At 42.3% G+C, this 22,781-nt stretch overlaps 1 protein-coding gene across 6 annotated transcripts in view; it reads left to right on the top strand.

Annotated features, from left to right (window-relative positions):
• szt2 (SZT2 subunit of KICSTOR complex) overlaps positions 1 to 22,781 on the top strand; it is a 106,984-nt gene that overhangs the window by 33,610 nt on the left and 50,593 nt on the right. For 5 of the 6 annotated variants that reach the window (XM_041934542.1, XM_041934541.1, XM_041934543.1 and 2 more), the window contains exons 32-45: positions 313 to 498; positions 855 to 1,085; positions 1,793 to 2,048; positions 3,169 to 3,243; positions 5,290 to 5,428; positions 5,621 to 5,756; positions 5,995 to 6,115; positions 6,314 to 6,466; positions 6,914 to 7,016; positions 8,940 to 9,054; positions 10,670 to 10,757; positions 16,681 to 16,799; positions 17,041 to 17,205; positions 17,806 to 17,890. In XM_041934542.1, the coding sequence (XP_041790476.1) occupies positions 313 to 498; positions 855 to 1,085; positions 1,793 to 2,048; positions 3,169 to 3,243; positions 5,290 to 5,428; positions 5,621 to 5,756; positions 5,995 to 6,115; positions 6,314 to 6,466; positions 6,914 to 7,016; positions 8,940 to 9,054; positions 10,670 to 10,757; positions 16,681 to 16,799; positions 17,041 to 17,205; positions 17,806 to 17,890 (1,972 nt within the window). The remainder of the gene's footprint in view (positions 1 to 312; positions 499 to 854; positions 1,086 to 1,792; positions 2,049 to 3,168; positions 3,244 to 5,289; positions 5,429 to 5,620; positions 5,757 to 5,994; positions 6,116 to 6,313; positions 6,467 to 6,913; positions 7,017 to 8,939; positions 9,055 to 10,669; positions 10,758 to 16,680; positions 16,800 to 17,040; positions 17,206 to 17,805; positions 17,891 to 22,781) is intronic. The other variant, XM_041934546.1, reaches the window with a different exon arrangement.

The raw sequence follows: 22,781 nt of genomic DNA, 5'->3' as shown, positions 1-22,781 counted from the left end.
GCATTCATCCCAGATATATTTATTGGGCTCAGTGATGTATATTTCCTTTAGAAATCAACCACCTTAACTGAGCGCAAACTCCACATTTTTGAATGGTTTGGTTGAATTCTAGGATACTGAAATCATCAGTTGTCAGGTTTTGTGTTCTAGCTCTTCGTTGAACGTTGGCATTGCAAGTAATTCTTGTATTAAGACTGATTCTTGGATAATTCTTTTATTTCACAGTGGAAACTGTGCACTGTTCAAATGTTGCTCTGACTGTAGACTGACATCAGTGACGAACTTGTCTTGGTTTTGCTCTCTGTGTTTCAGATCCGCTGGCTGCTGGAGGACGAGATCGTTTCCGCTCTGCGTCACTCTCGGGTCATCAGCTCGGCCACGCTGCACAAAGTAGCAGAGCATGTTTCGCGCTCCAGCGGTCGACCTCACTGTCACTGTGAGGACGTCCCGCTGCAGTTTGTCTTCGGGCCTGAGCAGTCTCTGGAGAGATTCAAAGAGGCAAGGACATGTGCATGCACACACACATGCATTTATTTAAAGGATATACTGTTCTGACTTGGTTTTACTGTATTGCTTTTCCATTCAGTGATAAGCTTATTTCAATACATCCTGCACAGATGTGCCACATTAAAAGCATTCCAGTGTCATGCTTTGGTATGTTCTGTAATAAAAAATGCAGATAATGGTAACTTTTTGTCATTCATATGCATTCTTTATTGTCTTTTTCTGTATTTTTATTCTTCTGAGTGAATCCTCAGTACTTGTCCAGAGTAGAACATACTTGTATCAGTGCTGTCACACATTGTTAAGATGTATGATTATGAGACGCGGTCGGATGATGTCTGATCCCACAGGAGTTTCGCAGAATATCGTTCTCTGGCTACGTGCTGAATGGAGAGCAGGACAGCTTCTACTACATGTCCCTAAGCAGACTGCACCCTCAGAGGATCCATGCCACAAAGAGGCTGTCTGAGAGCACCGCAGACCCGCCGCAACACACCAACCCCTGCAGCGCTGCAGCACAGGTGGAGGAGGTGGTGCTGGAGAGCGAAGCAGGGGCTCAGGCAGCAGAGGCAGACAGCGAGGTCAGATATGTCATCTCACCGGGATGTGCGGAGTGACAGTAATAACACACTTGCTGTCCACTTTTGTACAATCCTTCTTAGTATTTTGTTTAACTTTTTAATGAGGTACAGAGCGATGCTGCTTGGTCCAGTTAGCTAGCAACTGCTAGCTCTTATGTAACACCTCATCAGGACAGGGCCAGCCTCAGGAAAGTATTTTGCGAAGGTGGTTTCTCACAGTCCTGACATGATTCTGGTTTACTGAGCCCTTTTCCTCTTCTTTTCTATGTTTTACAGTGCAATGCAACACTGCCACCATTTGTAATCGATGTGTAAGCAGTGCTTGCAAATTTACTTTTGTGGAAATGGACTCCTGATTAATTATACAGCAAAGAGAACTTATGATGTGATGGATAGATCAACCTGTCGCCTCTGAGCTAAATCAGACTCTGCAGCCTTTACGTGTGATATACTGTAGTGTCTCTGCCTTTTCACTGAAGTTTAATGTTTCTTTTCTTCAAAGTGTTATACTTTTTGTTTATGGGGCTAATCTTCATTGTAGATGTGGTGACCCTTAAAGAAGGAAATCAAGTAAAAGAGCAATGTCCTCTTTCATGTTGCCACAGGAATGATTCAGCACAGTCAAAGCACATTTATTCAGTGACCTCATATTCATGCTCTTCATGATCCTGAAAATGACACTCATTTTTATTTGAACTGTCCAACAGCAGAGTGAAGATAAGAAGTCCATCAGCATTGCTGCTGACGCTCCCAGTGACACAAGTGCAGATGCCAGTGAGCCAATCAGAGCCTTGAAGCCTGAGGCACATGACACTGTCTCTCAGAGTTCATTTAGCATAGGAGGAGACAGAGGTCAGCCCAGTACCCCCCTGCTCCAGCCTGAACGCTGTGCAGAGTCCACCTCACCTCCCAAGACGCCGTCCAGCGTCAGCCTGGCTGAGTCCGTGCAGTCAGCCTCTCACAGTGAGTCCACCACACACTGCATACCTGCAAAAACCCCTATCTGCAGTGTGTTACTGAGGGATTCCAGTGCATGCATTATCAATCCAACAGGTTATGATGTCTGTCTGACTGTAATTATTAGACATTCCAAGTATGACTGGCACACTTTATCACAGCGTGGTTACGTCTTCCCATAATGCCTCAGTGACACCCCATTTTCTGCTACAAGTCAAGTGTGTTTTAATATCTTCATCTTCAGTTAAAGCTGAAAAAAACAATCAGCACCGGTTTTGATATTTGACTGATTGTCCTTAAAGGTTTAAAGTCATTTATTGAGCAAAAATACCTGTTAGAATACAGATAGAATCAACCCCAAGTGTGTAATCGTCACCAACTAATCTCTTCAGTGCTCATATTCGTTTGTATATGGACGCCTGTCTTTGTATATTGGAGCTTGATTGTAATCAGATGTTCACATTATTCATTCTGTCAGGAGTTTGCACTGTTCCTCTGCTGCGTTTTCACTCACTGTTGCCAAAACATGGGATGTAAACCATTCTGGCCAGTATTAGAGAGGATGGGCTTTCATAAATTCCTCATTAATCATGATTAGATTTGTATATGTTGACACAGGGCCGGGCAGTTAATCTTAAAGTAACTAAAACCAACTTCATTTCTGTCACTTTGATTGAAACCTGAAACTTCAACATCGAATCTGCCCCAAACTGCTCTCCAAAGTAAACGAGTCAGAGCGTGCTGCGTGGGTTCATTCAGGTCAAGCCAGCAATGTTCCACATGAGGTCACTTTGTTAATCGTAAGTGTCACACAAGATACGAGCACGTATCTTGTGTTTAAATTAACTCAACAAAACAACTCGATGTCATGTGGGCAGGAGAAGGACTCTGAGGGTCTGTGTGATCTGGCAGAGCTCATCTCTGATGTGGGACATGGTCACACATAGGAATAGCAAAAGTCCTATCAAAGTTCTCCAAAGTTGAACTCCACCAGAAGTGAAGATGCAAATTTGCTCACCTGCTTCTTCAGTTTTGCATGGTGCGACTGTACCCCGAGGCTTTGATTTGTCACTGTGATCCTGCTGACACTAAATCTAGTGACAGAAACTCAAATATCTTTCCTCAGGTTGTGGCAAACTCAGGCCGAGTCGTGTCCAGAGCGTCGTGTCCAGCCAGGGCAGTCTGGACTCAGACATGCAGGGTGAGTACAGCACCCGCTCGAGTGATGGTTGACCAGCTTGACCAGTGTTAGAGAGGTTTGTAGAGGTTAGAGAGGCTGGGAAAAATTGAAATCCTCATAGCTCATCTGCGTCTGTCACATTTTTCACTCACTGTGGGCTCATTTTCAGTCCTGCACCTCAACAGAAACAGCACTGTCATGGCTAGAAGAAGGGAGAGCTCAAAAATGAAGAGTACAAGTTATATTTCTTTATTTATTTTCCAGTCTGTATATGTAGCCCTGTGGTAGGCTGGCGACCTGCCCAGGGTGTCCCCTGCCTTCGCCCGAGAGACGGCTGGGATAGGCTCCAGCCCCCCCCGTGACCCTGCAAAGGATTCAGCGGTGTATAGATAATGGATGGATTTATTTTCCAAAATTGCTGTGCCCACAAGTCTCTGGCAGCTCCACATGCTGTACATATTAAAATATTTACAACCTATCTACGACTAGCTACTGTCACGGGACTGGAGGTCTCAGCATAGCCATTCAAGGCTCCACAAAGCACCGAATTTAACCCAATTTGTTTTTGGATAAATTTTCCATGAGAATCAAGTGATGTTGATGAAACATCACTATTTCAAGGTTAGATTTGGTTAGTTTTCCTGACAGAAGCTTTCGTAGCACACGATTCGCTCAAGGACTGTTAGAAATTTGAAAATCAGACAATTTCTGTTTTTACAGTTTCTGTCGATGGTGTGTTTTTTTGTTGTTTTTTGTTTTGTTTTTAAAGAAAACTTCCTTTTCAAACCCCCCGGCAAGCTGTGGGGTTCATTAAACAAAATACTGATCTACAGAATTAAGCTGCTAATTGAATGTAGGCTTACTCCCACAAAAAGTGTAAGAGCTTCTGATTCGAGCCTGGTTAGTTGGTCCACTTTAAATTTAAGTCGTTTTTTACAATTTGAACTCAGCAGACTGACTGGAACTCGGCATGGTGCAGCTGCAGGTGCAAAGTTCCAGTGACTAGTCTGTCTTCCTCTGATAAACGCTGCCATCTTGTGGACAGTTTACACCATTACACTTCATGTGAAATGGATTGTCGTGATTTTTAACATTGATTGACATGACTTTCCTGTTGTAGGCTCTCTGATTGATCTTTTAGAAGCACTTCCTGTCCCTCACCCTGAGCTCTCCTCTATAGCACCTCACTTTTCTGATCGCTGCAATTCCTCGACATAATGTTTGACTGCCTGTAGTGATTTAGAAAATGAAACTGACCTGTTTTGTGATTTCAAGCTTGAAGTTTGATGACATAGAACAATAACATAGCATACATAGCAACAATAAAGGTGCAAATAAGAACAATAAATTACAGCTTTGCAAACCACAAAAATAATTTCAAAATTAAAAATAAATAAATAAATAAATAAGGTATCCTATGTACAGTACGTTTAGGAAGAAATATGGAAAGTGTCTTTTGCTCAGCATAGTGGATTTGGAGTAGCAGTGGATTTGGATGTTTGTAATCAGTGAAGAACAGAGGTTATTGCATGTAATAACTATACATTTGAGTTGTACGGTCTGACAGCGGTGGGAATGAAGGACCTGCGATAGTGCTCCTTCCTGAACTGGGGGTGTCTCAGTCGGCCACTGAAGGAGCTGCTCAGGTCCTCTACAATCCAGTGTTGATATAAGAGAGTGATCAAACAGTGTCAGCCTAACCTGAACACTCAGATATTCAGCAACAGACAATCAGACTTGAGAACATTTCCATAAAATTGACAGTATTAGAATAAAGTTAAGTGCATGGCAGGTAGAAAAAGCTTGAATAAATGGTGAAATCATTGCAGTCTTAATAGATCCAGATCTCAGATGGTAGAATACGAGACTGTATCATCTGCTTAAAATGACATTTGGAGTGCTTCAGTGGCAACGCACCAAACTTTGACTCATATTTATCCATCAGGCTGGAGAGATGAGGAGCTGTTTTTCACTCATGCTGTTGTCATTTACCAGCGTTTACACACATGACATGACTTATGTGACGAAGCAAACTGTGGACATCATTCCGTTTCTGTGTGTTTGAAGGTTATGACGGCGGCAGCAGTGACTCTGAGTGCGAGAGCCCCACCTTGGATGAACAGGAGTGTCAGTCCCCACTGATGCCAGACTTCTGGCTGATTGTTAAGATCCACCAGGACAGAGTGAAGGTCTACTCGCATTCCAGGTGAGACAAACCTCAGGAAATGCTCTGAACACCACGTTGGAAAATGTTTTCTCTTTGCTGAGAGTGTATGTAGGAAGCTTCATTACAACTTGACTGACGGTCAAGATTTCAGCACAGTTCCATTCTAGGACGCTGGATCACGGCTGGTGATTGGAGCCCAGCCGTTTCTTAGGATTTGTCATATTATTGCAGGTGCTTCACAGAAGGAAAAGAGGTCGGTGCTGAGGAGCTGGAGAAGAAGGAGGAAGATCAGGAGCTGCCTGAATACTTAGCGCTGCATCAAATGGTGGTCAGGAAGATCGGTGAAATCTGCAGAATAGTCAATCAGGTAGCGACTGCAGCCCTCAGCAAGAAAAATCCTAAAAAAGTTGTTACATTTGCCAAATAATTAAATTTAATAGAGGATTGCTGTACATTAATGAACATGAACATCAGTCCAGACTTGTGTGCCTTGTATGTAAATGCAGCTTTATAGCAACTAACACACATACATCAACACAGTCGTATGTACAGTGTGTGAGTTGCTCTTGATGCTCACTGTCTGCTGTATATATGTGTGTGTGTAGCGTATGCTGCTGCAGGACCTACACGACAGCCACGTGTGCAACTCTCTGCTGGTGGCTGAGAGTGAAGAAGACATCTGGAAGAACGAGTCTCTGTACAGGCAGAGGCTCAACACCTCTGACGGTGAGTCAGAAGAAGATGCAGACACGTTGGCTTTTATCTATTCAGATGTTGACATTTCCATTTTCCAGATTTCTGTGTGCACCCCAGTGAAGGGCGCGCTTTCAGTCCTCTGATGTCACACTTTAATGTCAGCCCTTTGCAGCGTGGCTGCGTATTTCCACGTCCTCACGCTCATACTTTTTGACTCTGACCACTCAGATTACAACACGGAGGAGAGCTACCAGGCCAGAGATTACCTGGCAGCCACCATGCAGTTCATCCCTGGACATTTTGCCTGTGACGTGGTGTGGAGCACAATCATCCACATTCACCCTCGCCTCAAGATGGGACCCAACATGGGGGTATCCAGGGGTGAGTGGTAAATCTTAACACTAGTTTTAAATAGAGTAAAAACTACGTTCCTGTATGTCGGTTGACAGCCACAATGACTTCAGATTCACTATCAGATATTCAGATATATTAGATACTTCCTCAATAGCCACTGCTGACATGCCCTTGTGCAAGGCACTAGACCCCCTATTCCCCCACCTGGTGGACAGCAGTGGGAGTGTGGCTGCACTGGGCACCTTAGTGTTTGATTGTGTTTAGCTGCCAAAGCTTTTACAGTGGTTATGGTTCCAGAAGTTATTTCCAAGCACTTTTAGCAAATAGCCCTTGTTCTCATACTCACTTTCATTAATCAGCCTCCTCATAGCGTGTTGTGTTTTCTATATCGAGATGATTCTCTTCTTTAGATGAAAAGATTTATTTTGTAGACATGCTAAACATGTCAGTGTGTTTTTTGTCTCCCTCTCTTAGCGATCCAGGCTCTGCGCTCTGTGCTGAACTCTTTCTGTGTGGTCAACAGGAAGAATATGTTCGTCTACCAGGAGCGAACAACCAAATCAGTCTTCTACCTCAGGTTAGACACTGCTTCTCCACTGTGGCACACATTTTTATTCAAGATGTTTTTCAGCTTTTTCACCTCCAAATTCAATAAAGCACAATATTCTATAACCACTCCTTTACATGCGAGGGCTGTGGGAGGACTGTAAACTGTGTCCTCTAAGGGCAGCTCTGAGTTCTGGGAGATTTTTCATTTCATTTATCAGTGTGCTGGAAGGAAAAATCCACCCACAGTTTCTTAAGGCGTGTTGTAGTAGAAAGGAAGTCAAACTTGCTGGAAATTGAACTGCTGTCAAACACAGCATTGTAAGTAAACAACATTTTGTGATGCCCCGGGCCAAGTAGTAGAGCTTCCATATCACATTTTGAACTGTGAGACTGGAGGGAGCTCTTCTGTGTCCTCGCTTACACAGTTCACATACTATTTCACAACTTCAGCCATGTTTCATCTTGGGAGAGAGCAGAAGAGAGAGTAAACCTGAGACCATGGTTGCTCCCTTAGTGCTGCTGTGCTGAGGACACAAGTCAAATTGCAGCACACATCACAGTTATTACAATCATTGCCCACTCAACCCCTTAACATGGACACCTCACTTGACCAATTAGGATCTTCCATTTAGGGATTTAGGGATATTGCACAAGGTTTGAAATGATAAATGTATTAATTGGCTTCATAATAACAGGTAAATACAATAAATGGCTTTCTTTTTTAGAATGCCTCGACATACCATTGGAAACACTTTTGTAAAAGCTAAATTTTCTGTGGTATTATTATCAGTTTTTATTGAACTTGAACTAGGCTTTGGCGTCATGCTGTGGTCCCATTGTGTTTCCAGCTAATAAGGCCCAGGTAGTCATCTGCAGGCATCTATTTGCAAAAAAAGAAAATTCAGGCAAAAATAAATCCTTCTACTTCAGTGTGTTCAAATTTCTGTTACTCAAATGTCAGTAGCACTTACAGTGATTCTGACTGCTGGGGATAAAGCTGTGTTACATGCATGTACTCCAAATGGTTCAAGAACAGCTGTGAGTTTACTTTGGGAGTGTCTTGGATAGGCATTTCAGGCTCATTTTGCAGGAATGGTTAAATTGTAGACATCAAGTGTCTTACAGTATTCAGGTCCATGTATGTGCTTCCAAATGCATAGTTTTTTTCCTTTTGGCTTCTTTGTTTTGTTTTAAGTAGTAACACAGCAGCCTCTATATGGTGAAAATACTGTCTAAATCTTCTCTTGTATTTCAAGTAGAAGCATGTCTGTTTGATTTTTTTTTATATGATAGTTAAATGTCTGGAGTTCTGAAGTCAAATTAGCAGTTTCATAATTTGCTCCAAAATGTCTTCTATGTAAAATTAAAGAAATGAAACACATATTCTGATATTAGAAATACAAGAGATGCAGACAGCCAATTTGAACTTATCTCACCTTTATGGAGGCTGTTAAGTCACTCGTGCCTCCCCAGAAAACATAATTTATGTGTAATAGCATAAAGAAAGACATTTCACTTCATGCACCTGCAGACTTGTGTCTCTTGTGTCACATCGAACATGGAACTGAGTGTTGTGGCACTTATTTCTTCTTGGTTTTTCTCTTTGATTTTATTGAGTAGTGCCACACTGTTATCTTATGACATATCATCAGTCTTTGGTGTTCTGTGTCTAGGAGGTATGTACTGACTGAGTGCTGTAATTGACTTCCCTTTGCACACCTTGGTGTACTTTCCAACACTTTCTTGGCAACATGAGCACATTAGTGACATTTTCAGATAGAATAGATAGAAAACACTGGGGAGGGACAAGAAACAGAGGAGAAAAAACGATAGGAAAGGATAGTCAGTAGCTGATAAGCAAAAGTTGGATTTGTACCTAAAGTACATGATTATTCCCAGCTCAGTCACACACACATCAGCTTCCACCTGTTCCTTGTGCTCATCTTTCCAGACTTTGTGAAACGTCACTAACAGGGAAATACTCAGACGTGGATGGAAATCTCCACATGACTCGCTCCATGGGGCTTGCCAGGAGTCAAGAGCCCTTGTTTTCCGATGACCTTATGGTAAGTGATCGAAGAGAGAGAGCTTTTGTTGACTGGAAAAAGCTCCGTGGAAGATTCATGATGAAACATACACCGAATGTATTCAGCTGTAAATGTTCTGCACCATCCAGCGCTTGTCAGAAGTCGAGAAGTCATCTCATGTCGGCTCTGATCAGACTAACGACTGTCAATCACACATCATAGTGTTCCCCGCTCCAAACAGAACACTGCATCTGAACCAGGAAATGAAGACCAGAAAATTCAACTGAAGAAACAACATAGATGCAACTAACAGCAATTGATACCATTTCAAGATAACAAGACAACAGACATAATTAAAACGTTTATGTCTGTCTCATAGTTTTAAGCTATGAATTTACCATTGAGTGTCCTGTACCCAGAAGGTGTACTGTATAATAGCATGTTCATGAGGGTCTTCCTCTTTACTTACTTACTCCTTAAAGTGATGAAGATAATGGGCCATTTTTGTTTTTTCCTCCAGAAGTAGTCTGTCAGCCAGGTACAGAGGATCACAGGAAAGTTTTAGTTTGATGACTTGAATTCTAATCCATGTGCTTCTCTGTAGCTTATCTGATGCGCTGAAGGGGAAATTAAATTGTGACCTGCCAGGTAGAGTCTGTCTGTGATAAAGTAGGAAACTGACATTTCCCCCGAATCTCACTCAGATCCATTCTATCAGGGGGGTGATGGACAGTTTTGAAAGCACTTACATAAAGCAGCAGAAGAATACTCACATACTCCCTCCATATTTCCAGACGGTCGTGTCCTGTTGGAGCAGACAGGAACTGGGTTACTGTAGAAATACTCAGGTTTTTAAAATGGATACAGTCACTTGCAATGTTTACTCCTCTTAACTCCAACTAAGTAGAACGCTTCTTTGGAGATTAAGCGAGAGTAGGGCAGAGGAAGGATTTTGGTTTGTGTGGGCTAGAATGTATGATCACATTTGTGGATTACATGAGGACGTCGGGTCCCTGCACACACTTCAACACTTCACACGGAGATGAAACTGGAACTTTCTAAATAAAAGCTGTTTGTCAAAGGTCAGTCCCTGTAATCATTACGATTTGGATGACTGTTGGTTTGTTTGACGGCTCATTTTAAGAGGTGTCAGTTGTTTTGTCTGGCAGTGTCAGATTTGCTACCCTGGACCTGGTGTGCCCGTGAGCCTCTTTGACCTGTGGGAAGAAGTTTAATAAGTCATTTGAGACTGTACCATTCACCGTTTTGCAAACCTGACAGAGTTTTATCTGTGTCGCTCTGGACTCCACAGGGAGCCCGTTTCACTGCATGAACTGATTCCTCTCCACGTGCTCTTGTGGACTGAGACCCAGGACATGTGTCCTGACACAGTGGCATTTGATTAAGAAGGATGCCAGGACTCTGACTTTCCCTGTCCACGGGGATATCCCATAAAATGTGATCTGGACAGAACTGACTCGTTTTCCCAAGGTGTAAGGAGAGTTAATTTTCAGAGAGCCATATGCTGATATTAGTCAGCTGTTCATTAAGCCTTTCCTGGAGCTGAGCCAGCATTTTGATAGCAACCACCACTGTTGGTGTAGTCAGACCGCCGGTGCCAAGCTGTTGACATGTTTGTTGTCTCTTTCTTCAGGGCTCCAGGTCTTCTCTGGATGGCTCTCGGCCAGTTGGACAAGTAGACAAGCACATCTTGCTGCTGGTGCACGGAGTGGGAAATGCAGGTAAGAGCTGGGAACCATCAAGGGCTGATAATGATTTAACATTTTTTGAATTGGAGTTAGTGGAGCAGTCATAACGATTCCAAGGTGAAACCAAGATTTTGACAGACATCCAGTTTGTGTCATGTAGAAGGCAGATTCCCCTCCAGTCTGTGTGAGCAGGAGCAGTGGAGAGTTAGTGGATCAGAGGGCAAAGCCATGAATTGATTTATACACAAGTACCAAGCTCTTAAAATCTATCCAAAGACTTTGTGAAAGCCAGTGAAGGTGCTTTAGAACAGCAGTAATTTGAGCTATTTTCTTTGTTCCACTCTGGCAGCAGCATTCTCTATAAACTGTAATTGATCTACAGGCTTTTGGGGAGACCTGAAAGCAGCGCAGGTGTTAGAGCTAAGTGGTGTTTCAAGGAGAAAGAAAAGGCCAAAAATACTGTTGTTAGACCAGACACCCATATTAAAGCGTAGATCAATATCAAGAGCCTCAGTTTACTGATTCAACTTCAGGATTCATACATGATGATAATGATCATGATTAGCTTTAGTGGCAACATAAAGACTGAAAAGTAGTGGATGAGAAACAATTGAGCCTTGTGGCACTACATACAAAATGTTTCCACTGAAGAGCTTGAGGTCCTACCCATTGTGCTCCCCCCTAACACACACACACACAGTTCACAGACAGTGTAAGCATGAAGAGAGCTTGGAACATTTGAGCTTGAAGGTAGAGGATGGTGTGTTACTGAGAACAAAGCAGTGAATCAGGGGGATAAAACGCTATTTTTCAATCGTCTCAAGTGCTACATTTTAAAGTGTGTGTGTGTGTATACTTGTTCATCCATCTTTGTGACAACCAGTTTATGTGTGTTTCTCAGCCCTGCCCTTGGTCAAACAGACACACAGCCCTGCAGCTCTGTATACACTGATGACACAGAGAGGACAGGGACAGTGATGTAGCGTGGCTGCTATGTCTTTATAGAGTCTTTATAGACCTCACGCCCTGTGTGCTGTTATTGGCTGGGAATTACATCCTCACTGAGATCAATCACTAAGATAAGATAAGATAAAACTTTATTTATCCCCAGGAAATTTGGGCATTGCAGCAGCATGTAATAGCAGTGGGAAGGAAAATAGCAACAGCGATAGAGAAATAAAAAAAAAACGAATCCAAATAACATGATGACAAGTGGTGCTGAAGATTTCCAGAGAATATGTTTGGTAATAGAAGCAGATTATCAACTGCTTTGCCACCCTTCGGTTTGGAGGATATTGGACGTTAATCTGAAGGAATATTCGTTGCATTCAGATGTGTTTTTGCTTTTTATCAGCAGTGTATCACATTTTGATTGGGGCGTTGGCAGCAGTTTGAATAAAATACTTTCATATTTACCATAGCTATGCAAGTGATTAATTTTACAATATATATCACACTGGTATCTACGCGGTTCTCTTCCAGTTGTGGATAATTTTTAAGCAGACACTGCTGGGTCCCCTCTCTATGGCTGTAGAAAAGGAAGAAAAAAGAGTGAGGCGGATCATACATACATGACAGAGCAGATCTCAATAACTCCCTAACTGCCCTCAGCTAATCGTGTTGCTTGTGGTATTATGGGATGAGGCGTTCGGAGCTGGATGTCAGCCTAAATGAAGGCTTGACGCAACGCTCCTCAGTGGAACGAGCTGGTGACTGATGCTGCCCCGCTGCACTGACAGCCTGCTGAAAAGGGCGGGGAACAGCCAGAGCTTTGCTAACGTCCTCCGCTGCACTTCTGCTCTCAGTAAATGTGGCTCGGTCCACTGACAGAGCAGGCGTCTATCACCTCCTTCTGCTGGCAACTTTTGTTAAAAAAAGAGTCCTGAAAAGTAGGTGAGTGAGTGCAAGATTAGACTGAAATAGTGTGCAGTATCTGTAAGTCATGTCAGGTGTATGCTTGTGTTTTGACTCACTGAGGTAAATGTGAAATAATCCTACACACACAGTCTTCCTTATCTGTTGGGGGCAAGGAAACCTACTAGGGTGTGTGCCCTGTATGTAGTGGAGACAACTGTTTGTCTGCATTTCTGCTGAGTGCTCGTAGCATTCTCACTTTCAGCCTCATGGGTTCTTCTTGACTGAGTTGAAACATTCATTCATTTATTAAAGCTTATAAGCATTAGAATAAAGTTGGGCTCCTTAAAGTCTGGGCGAAGGCTTGGATCTGGTCCACATATTAGTCTGGTTTAGTTGCTAGAGCTGTGTGCTATATTCCAGCCAATACTGGATTTTTGACACTGTGGCCAGTATCAATGTTTGAGAGTTGGATGCGGCTGACAGAAAACAGCATTGTTAGTCTCTTCCTTACCTACTCTCTCAGCTCTGACAATATAAATCTTAAAACCAGCTTACATTTTTCTCATGAAACAGCTGTAATATAAACAACAGGGGATACTGTAGTTTTTCTCCATACATTACTCAACATGAGGAAATGTGTTGGGGACTATTTTCAGTGGCGGATTAATCCACATTTGGTGCTCTAGTGAGTATTTTGGAAAGCAGGACAGTGTATGTGGGATTGAGTGTGTGTGTGTGTGTTCATGGTAATGAAGGAACGTGTCACCCAGTGTGCCTCAGTGATGTGTTTCAGACAGTTTTCGGACAACAATGGAATTCACAGAGGAATAAGATATATCAGGCCATGCACAATACTCAGATGCGGTCATGGTTGGCTTGTGTCTGGACATGGGATTTGATGACATTAACAAAATCATATAACCAATTTTATTCTATTTTATTTTATCTACCAAACGTATTCTTGAAAAAAAATGCAATAACAATATACTGACAGATTTGTCTTTTTTTCACATAAACATTTTTGATAAAGATCACTTAATTAGTTATTTAGAGAGAGGGACATTCTACAGTTGAAAAATGACCCTTTTTAGTGCTCTGGACAAACGATGTAAAGGAGACAAACACATTCCTTCTGCACTGTAGTTTCCTGTTAGTTTCCTGTTAGCCCAAATTATCCCAATATCTGCAACAAGCTTTAATTAACAAATAGATACACCATAGACAAATACGCACACAGGATGGGAGTAGTTATAGTCGGCATCATGTTGATTACTACTATCATTAGCTTTCCACATTGCATAAGCCACAAAGCCTTATGCTTGTATATTCAACAAATTAGAACACCAATAGGAATCATTGTCCACCGATCATCGATGAAGCTGTTTTGTGGAATAAGAGTGGGTGTTGGCAAGTTGCCTGGACCATTAAGCCGACAGCTCAAAGTCAAATGCATGGGACAAGCTAATGAGTCATAAAAATGTTGCATTAAAGTCCATGGTCCTTCCAGTCCTTCATCCTAGCTTGGCAGAACTAAGGCTGCTCTCTACATAGATGATAAGTCTGAAGGAGTCTTCAAGCCATTGTCAGTTCCTACCTCTGCGTTCACTCTAGTCCAATCACAAGAAGGGTCGTGTCATTACCATGACAACAAGTTGTCACTTTCAGTCACTGAAATGCTAATATTGTCACTATTGCAAGTGATTGTTGCAAGATGTCAAAGGTTTAGAAAGAAAAGGCAGGAGAAAAGAGAAATGTGAGAGGAATAGCCAAAAATCATTTATTCTCCTGCAGTCCAGCAGTGCATCAAAGTTAACCTCGTGCAGCAGCTGCAAAACCAACTAACAGCTGGATCACTAACTCCATGTGGCAGGCATTGGTTACAGGCAAACAGTGCCGTCTGTCCCACTAAGTCAAGCCCCTGTGCTGTCTGAATGAATGCTGTAGTTTTAGTTAAGTCTCTTGATGAGCTGTTGAACTTGTTAAGTTTGGTTGCATTATGTATAATGGCTTACCTTTATCCATGTTGCTGTACTTGCTGCCATTGATCCTGGAGCTAATACCATTCATATGTGGACCTGAGTAGCCCTGGTGTTCAGACTTGCTGGAACAGGCTGCTGTTCCTCCTGTGGTTGTCTTGATGGCACTGTTGTACTGGGAATATTTCCCTGACAGGCTGGGATTACATCAGCAGTTTCTCACAAACAGGATTTATTAAATCCTCGCCTGTTCCATCTACTCACTGTTCTTTGAACTCACTTTTTTTGCAACATTACTGGATACCTTTATTGAAACCCACCTTAAAGTGTATGTGTGTGTTTTTGTTAAGTACAGCACAGGTCTTTTGTCAGCATAAGAGATATTAAAATGAAATGCACAGTGCCTAATATTTTAGCCCTTTGAAGCATTAATGCATTATTAATCGTATATTTAAACAATGGTCTAATACTTCCTAACATTATACAACATGGTGGTAAGCATGTACGTAGTTTTTCTTGCAACTACAGAAAATGTCAAAAAGTGACTCATCTAGTTTAATGCAATGGGGAATGGCAGGGAGTGTCTAAATTCTGATGATGCACCATAATAAGATAACGTGAGATAAGGTAATCCTTTATCAATACCACAGTGTGGAAATTTAGAGTGTGACAACAGAAAAGGGGATGGTGTAATAGTAAGAAGCATCAGCAAGAAAAAAAGCAAAATGTGGTACATATGGAGTAGACAGAATAATAAGTAAATAAGTAAAATATAAATATCAATAACAAGTAAAACAGGGCAGTGTTTGAGATACACATTATTGCACATATGGATTATTGCACAGTTTAGTGTGCACTGATATTGCACGTGAGTGGATTTGTCACTTTGGTGTGGTCTACTGGGAGGAGTGGTGATTGCAAAGCCGGACAGCAGCTGGAAGGAAGGACCTTCACTGTCTCTCCTTCACACACTGTGGGTGAAGCAGCATGTCACTGAAGGAGCTGCCCAGTGCTGTCGGAGCGTCTTGCATGGGATGGAACATGTTTTCCATCAGGAAGAACCCACCTTCACTGGGTCGAGGGGGGGCTGTGTCTTTGGCAATGGTACCACGCAAAATGTTTTCATGTGCACAACTACCCTGCACAACTGGTCTGCACAGGATTTGAGAAGCTTTGATCTGAATTTGTGAAAGGGGGGGAAGGTGGGTTTGGGGCAGTGCACAGGGGCTACAGACGATGGTGGTTGCAGCAGGCAGGACTGGACAGGGGGAGGGGCAGATGACTGATCCAATCTGTTGAAGAAAAGGTTTCAGTCCCCCCCAGGCTGGGCCTTACTGCTCTTCCATTGTCCTCCTGAAGCAGTTTTTTGCCTTTCTGATCTTCCTCCTCAGCTCCCTCTACAATAAAAACATCACAAAGAAGTTCATTTTTGACCCCTGAAGAAAGATCTTAACTCAAGGTCTACTACTAGCTTTTTACCAGAGCTTTTCAATCGTACCAACCTTAAATAAATACCCTCTCTTATCATATAAGCAGATTCCAACCATGTAATTTCACACCTTCGCACACCTGGCTAGTCGCTGCATAAAGTAAGCCTGACTGAGCACGAGACTGTTGGATTGTCTTTTTCTGATTTTGCCACTGGGGAAGGTTGTTTCAGTTAGAATATCCAAGAAGTGCTTTATTTAAAGCACATCTATCGCAGTTAGCTATTTATACAGTGTCACTAACCATCTGACACCAAAACATCCACTGCCTGGCCATCTATCATCCATTAATGCACAGTTTTTATCACTCACTGTCAACAGAAATACCTGTACATTGTGAATTTCATTCTATATATTGTTTACTGCCTTTACCGACTTTTATTTACAGTGTTGCACTACTTAACTTATTGTTCAGTCATTTGTGTGCAATGTTTAAACTGGAGTCAAATTCTTTGGATGTGCACACATACTTGGCCAATAAAGTCAATTCTGATTCTAATTCTGATTCTGATCTTAAATAACTAGCATACCTTTTAATCACTATAATTCAATCACATTTATGATATACTATCCCAAACATTTATGTATTTGCAGCATGAGGGTGATACAGAGATGTTTTTTCATCTTTTTCTTCAGGTCCAGAGATCACAGACGAGCTGGTGAAGGTGCTGCGGAAACGCCTGGATGAGACCACCTTGGACATCATCACTGTCATGCTTGTCAGGAACTGCAAGTTGACGCCAGCTGATGTGGAGGTAAATTGCCCGTGTGTTGCCTGACTCTAATTTCTGTAAAAGAAATTCAGGGGAAAAGCTTTCAGTTTTTTTAAATACAATGTTTTTTCTTTGTATTTATTTGTGGCTGGTCTGTGTCCTTCAGCGAGACAATTGCTTGTACTTCAAGAATTATGGGTTTTATTCTCACCGAGACAACAAGAAAGCATTTGTATCCTCTCACGCTACTGATAAAAGCTGTCACTGAATGTTGTCTGGTCAGTTCATCCAGCCATCAGGATCCCCTGCCACTGAGGTGATGAACTTCAGCCTCCCCCAGTACTGTCTTCCCTGGCTGCCCGCTGTGGCTCACTACCTCAGGCAGAACCTCCTCATCTTCCTGCATGTACCCAAGTACACTGACAGCAACACAGCACATCACTTCAAGGTAAAAGCCAGACTGACTTTTGTCAGAACATGTAACATACTGTGCATGTGAGAAAAGAAATCTGTCTGTAAAAATACCCACCCACCTACCCAGTGCACCCTATGTTGGCATTGCCATTGTAAATTCTCTGGTTTTTGTAATGGAAAAGAAAGAAAATTGCAAAATCTGTGCGCTATTTGTTCAACAGCTGCCAAGTCACTCATTACATGGTGATTTGTGGTGGCTGGAAGCTGTTTCAGCAGCAGTGAAAAAGTCTAGGTAATAAAAAACTACAGTAAACAGTCGGTCTGACTTTTCTAAGTCCTCAGACTACTTTGAATGGTTTGATGACTTGTAATAAGTTATTGCTGCTTGCAAATCAAAAGTTCCTCCCTGCACTGATAGATTACAGTTTGACATGTGCAAGTGAACTACAAACAGCTCAGTTTAAAGTGATCTGGATTAAAAGTGAATAAATCCTAGATATGTGAGGCTCCCAGCTCTGCAAAACTGGCAGAGACTAAAATCATTTTGACAAGCCTTATTGTGATGTTTGAAATAAATGCTGACTTTGTGGTTTGAGCATCGGGGGGCTGATTTGCTCTCCTGTTCTGTCTGCAGCACTTCTTTCATTTGAGCAGTGACTTGGCAGACGGTGATATCTACCTCTACAATAAACCTGGAGGCCAGGGGACAGGAGGCAAAGGTAATCTCATTCTCCCACACCAGCGTGCCCTCAGTGCCAGGCGTGTGTGTGTGTGTGTGTGTGTGTGTGTGTGTGTGTGTGTGTGTGTGTGTGTGTGTGTGTGTGTGTGTGTGTGTGTGTGTGTGTGTGTGTGAGAGAGAGAGAGAGTGTGTTTGAGAATCAATGAATTTATCAATGTTGAAAATCAACATTCTCAGGTTAGATTTGCTGCTTTTTTATGTTTTATGTCATTGCAGTTTTGAGGACTCAGCCAGCAGACTTTCTGCTGTATTTTGCAAATTGTTCTATGACATTGAAAAAGCAAGAGTAGGAGTGAGGAAAATTAATGTGGGACAGTCAACTATAGACAGTACACACACACACACACACACACACACACACACACACACACACACACACACGTTGTTAGTCAGATACATTCTTTCACATTTACGTGGACAAAGACTGAAAGTTGATAGACCAAAGAGGAATCCAGGACACTGTGATACTGTGAACATTGTTGTGTCAAATTCTGCTCCCTCATTTATTTATTTTTTTTTATTTTTTCATCTTGACATGAATCCACCCTCAAGGGCAACCAGAGGGCAACTGGCAGGGCACATTTCTCTGACAGTTCTATTTTCCAGAGTCAACATGTGTCCAGAAAAACCTGGACCACATTCCCTCCCAGCATCGGCACATTGCAGCTACGTTACCTGGTCTAACTCTTGTCTCTGTTTGTGACGTCCAGTCCTGTGGGTGTCATTTCACGAGTGTCAAATGAGGCGACCTGCGCGTGACTTTGACACAAGTTGTTGAGAGGCCACAAGCCTGTTGGACCACTTGGTTTGCTACACTGGTTGCAATGCAGACCATAATGTTTCTTTTTTCTTTCTTCATCAGTTTCATTTTCCCTGTGCTACACTGTTTGGCTGCTTGTTGTCTGCCCATGTCGGCCAGACACTGAGAATTATTCTCGTCCATTTTTTGCTTTGTAAAGGCCGACTCCAGCTCCTTCTGAATGGCCCCCTCTGCCCAAATTCTAATGAGGACCTGGTTTGTCAAACAAGTGTTTGCCACTGTTGTTCTTAGTTAAAGTACTGGATATCCTGGTTGATACAGATGTGTGTTGGTGGTTACTGTTGCAGCGTTTGTTGTATTCTTCCTTGTTGTGACACATCTGACCAATCATGACTGGCAACACTGCTGACAACCCCTGAAAGTACCTGAGGCAGCAGCACCTCGTGAGTTGTGTCCAGATTTAGTTTTAGGAGCTGAAAAGCAGAACCAGTGACAATGGCGTTATGTTTCCTTAAGTTCTTATAGTAGAGAAAGCCTAAAAGGATCCATGTCTGAAATAATTAGTAAAAAAAGATTCAAGTGGAATCAGGACAGAAAGTGGAGCTCACCAGATCACATGAGACAGGTGTTTGAATGCACATTAACAGTCAAAGCGTGTTCTCATCTAACCTGGATACAGCCTCTGTCTTTTCTTCAGTCTTTGTTTTCTAGACTAATTCCTTTCGTCTGCTCCTCTCTATTTCACAGAATCGGTGTGAGATAATTTCTTCTTGTTTACTACGAGCAAGTAATTGATTGGAAACTTCGCTGTAACCTCAGGCTTTAGCTTAGCAGTAGAGTTTTTCATTTGCTCCACTCTCCTGTTTTTAAGCTGCCGATGTGCTGTCAGTATGATATCAGAGGATATGCTGAACGTTTCTCTTCCTATTTAGAACTCCCCACACGTTTTCGTCTGCTTGTCTGGCATAACAGAAACCACTGCACTCTTCTAACTTTGATGAGCATCAGGGACTTCACACGTTTCTCTATCAATACTGATATCAACTGTATTGGAGGAAAGCATCTTAGCTGTTTATAATGTGTGGTTTGTGACTGGCAGGAGCGCTGCCGGCTGCTGTCTTTGGTGGTCCAACGTGGTCGCTGACCTGTGAATGCGAGGTGGACAGTCAGTGTAGTTTCCGTGGTGTGACATTTCCTCTTCACGTATTTCCCTTACAGTCAGAAGTGGTCATTACCATTTCATAATGCAACACTTTCACAGGTATGGATCTGCTCATGTGATCTGATGTTTGAGGTCAGTTAAAGGGGATGCTGCTGCTGGAGTCAGCTCTGTGTCTGAAAGCCTACAATGCTCAGTGGAAATCTGGCTGTGGAAAGCTTAGAAATAACAATGGCGTCATTCAACAGCTCCCATCAAAGAGCAGCTAGTACATATGTGAATTCACAGAATTAACCCCCCATTTATAATTACTAATATTTTTGTTATACACTACGTTGCATTACTGTTTTAACTTTTGGCTCCTAATCACAGTGCTGCATTTTCATTCACAGAGCATATTATCCTGAGTGGGTTGGCTGTCGGAGGTTTGTTCCATGAAGCAAAGGCAATGAAAGCATGAACAGTCAGGCTGTTTACTGTCAGTTAAAGTCAAAGTTTTAGGCAGAGATGTGGAGTCACATGGCTTGGACTCCTCCAGTCATGGCTCTCAGTTTGTCCCACCTCTGCTTAAAAGTTATTACATGATCACTGCTTGAAAGTGCAAGAGCTGTGCCCAGTAAACCATGATTGAAAGATTAATAAAAGCACCAACAGCTATGTTGTTAGACAGGGTTTTTCTGCTTTTCCAGCAGCTCAGCTAACAACTTCCAACTGCGATTTTTGGGACTCTGTATGTAATGTGAATAAAATAGAATGCAGTCATTTACAAACTGTTTAACAACCACAGTTTTACAAAGTGTTCCTGAGCCCAGGTATTAATCTCCTTTCTACAATCATGTGATCACAAAGTTATGAACCTCGCTCCATCCTCGCTGTGAACCACTGAGCCTTTCAATCATGATACTATCACCTGTAACCAATCAGCCTGTTTACCTGTGGAATGATCCAAACAGGTGTTTTTGGAGCGTTCCACATCTTTCCCAGTCTTTAGTTCCTCCTGTCTCAACTTGTTTGAACTATGTAGCTGCATCAAACTCAGAATAAGCAGATATTTACAAAAATCAATGAAGCTGATGACGTAGAGCATTAAATATATTGTCTTCATAATGCTTTCAGTTGAGTATATGTCCAAAAGGATTAGCAAATGATCACATTCTGCTTCATTCCTGTTTTACACAGCGTCCCTAGGGTTGTAAGATGCAGAGCTGTTTTTAACTGCAGTGTGCTTGGTGCTCTCTGGGGATTCTCTTCTTTAGTCTGTCTTTAAAATGACCTCTCTGCGCCTGTCACATCGTAAACACCGACGCTGACATGAAGAGTTTGTTCCTTGCTCTTGTACTCATTCCGCTTGCTGTCTAACTACTTTTTAATTGCTGTGCAGAGAAGCTCTGACTCCATCTCATTAGTTTTAGCAGCTGTGGAACAAGGTGCTTAAGTTATATGATGCTACCTGATCCCTGCCCTGTGTGCACAATAACTCAGTGTCAGTGAGCTCAAGCAGTGTTTGGGTACCCAGACTCTCACCTGTGCTTCCTGTCAGCTAATTAATGAGGTCTTTTCTAATGACTGCACTGCACGGTACAGGTAAATATGTCTGCTGAACCCCAGCTGATATACTTGCATTTATAAAAATATTATATTGTGTTTTTTTTCCAAGAGCACCAATTTATTTTTCAGATCTTGACATTAATGTTATTTTATGATGATTATGTGCTTGTGTGTGAAAACACAGATGAGTTTTAATCGCTCTCCTGGCTGGTATGAATGATTTGCTCCAATAAGATAAAAGAAGTGAATGGACCTCTGCTTTGAGAGGCAGGACAGGGTGATGCTTACAGTGTAGCGGTGGTAGTGTTCCACTACATATGACCTGCGAATCTGTGATCTGCAGCATTTAAGTGTGATAAAATCTCATTAGTGATGAGCCTCTTCAGTTAAAAATCATGTCAAATTGGTTTTTATATTTATGACTTTCTTTTGTTGATGAGAAGACAAGAACGTCTTTAGGATAACTCACAAATGCTCCATTCAGCAGAACTAGTGATGATGGGGTTGCACACACATGTTAGTCAGAGACTAACTTCTTTCACTTTTACGTGGACAAAAGCTGAAAGTTTATATGCCAAAGGAGAATCCAGGACACTGTGATACCTTTATTCTCAAAGCCTATGTTTGATTGACAGCTGAGAGAGACGATGTGACCACACATTCAGTGCTAACTGTAGCATACGAGCTAAAGTCAGCGTTGCGTTAGCAGTAACAGTCGTCAGTCCATAAAAGGCATATTCCAACTTTGAGCTGAAGCCGTGTGAGGCCTCAGCAGTCTGAACAACCACATGGAGGCACAGTGCAGTTGGTCCAGTGTAGCTGCAGCTGGAGTGATACTCACGGCGTACTCAGGCTGAACACGGCACTTTTCACCTCATGTGAACTTGACTGTTGAGTGTTTTTTGCGCTGTACCGCTATGCTGTACAGAGGTTAGCTGTAGGCTAACCAGTCACGTACACTGATGGTGAGTCTGCATGTTTCAAAGCCTCCAACGTACGTCAAAACTTTCCTGTAGACTCATCTCATTTTTTGGTTGTCTTTGTGTGATCAGGAACTCATAAACACTGATATTAAGAATGGTTATTCTGTAGTAGGAAATAGACTGCAACATCGGAGCTTCGTGTTAGCCTTGGCTGACCTTTAGAGTGCATTTTTGAATGAAACATTGACTTTGGATTGTACATGTCGTCATGTTAGGACAGAATCACGTCATGGAGAAGAGGAATGGTTACAGACAAACAATAGCTCTGGAATCCAGACTTGTCCTTTGACACAACTACATGTAGAATAACCCTCAGTGGTGGAATCATAAAAGACACAAGTTGCAGACTGAAGCTGAACATTGAGAGGAATGGCCTGAATGCAGCACTGCAGCCATTTTCATCAGGATTGTTGCTTCAGGT

The sequence above is a fragment of the Chelmon rostratus genome, chromosome 4 (assembly GCF_017976325.1).
Source record: "Chelmon rostratus isolate fCheRos1 chromosome 4, fCheRos1.pri, whole genome shotgun sequence".
In the NCBI taxonomy this organism is placed as follows: domain Eukaryota; kingdom Metazoa; phylum Chordata; class Actinopteri; order Chaetodontiformes; family Chaetodontidae; genus Chelmon; species Chelmon rostratus.
This window is presented reverse-complemented; position numbering and strand designations above follow the sequence as displayed.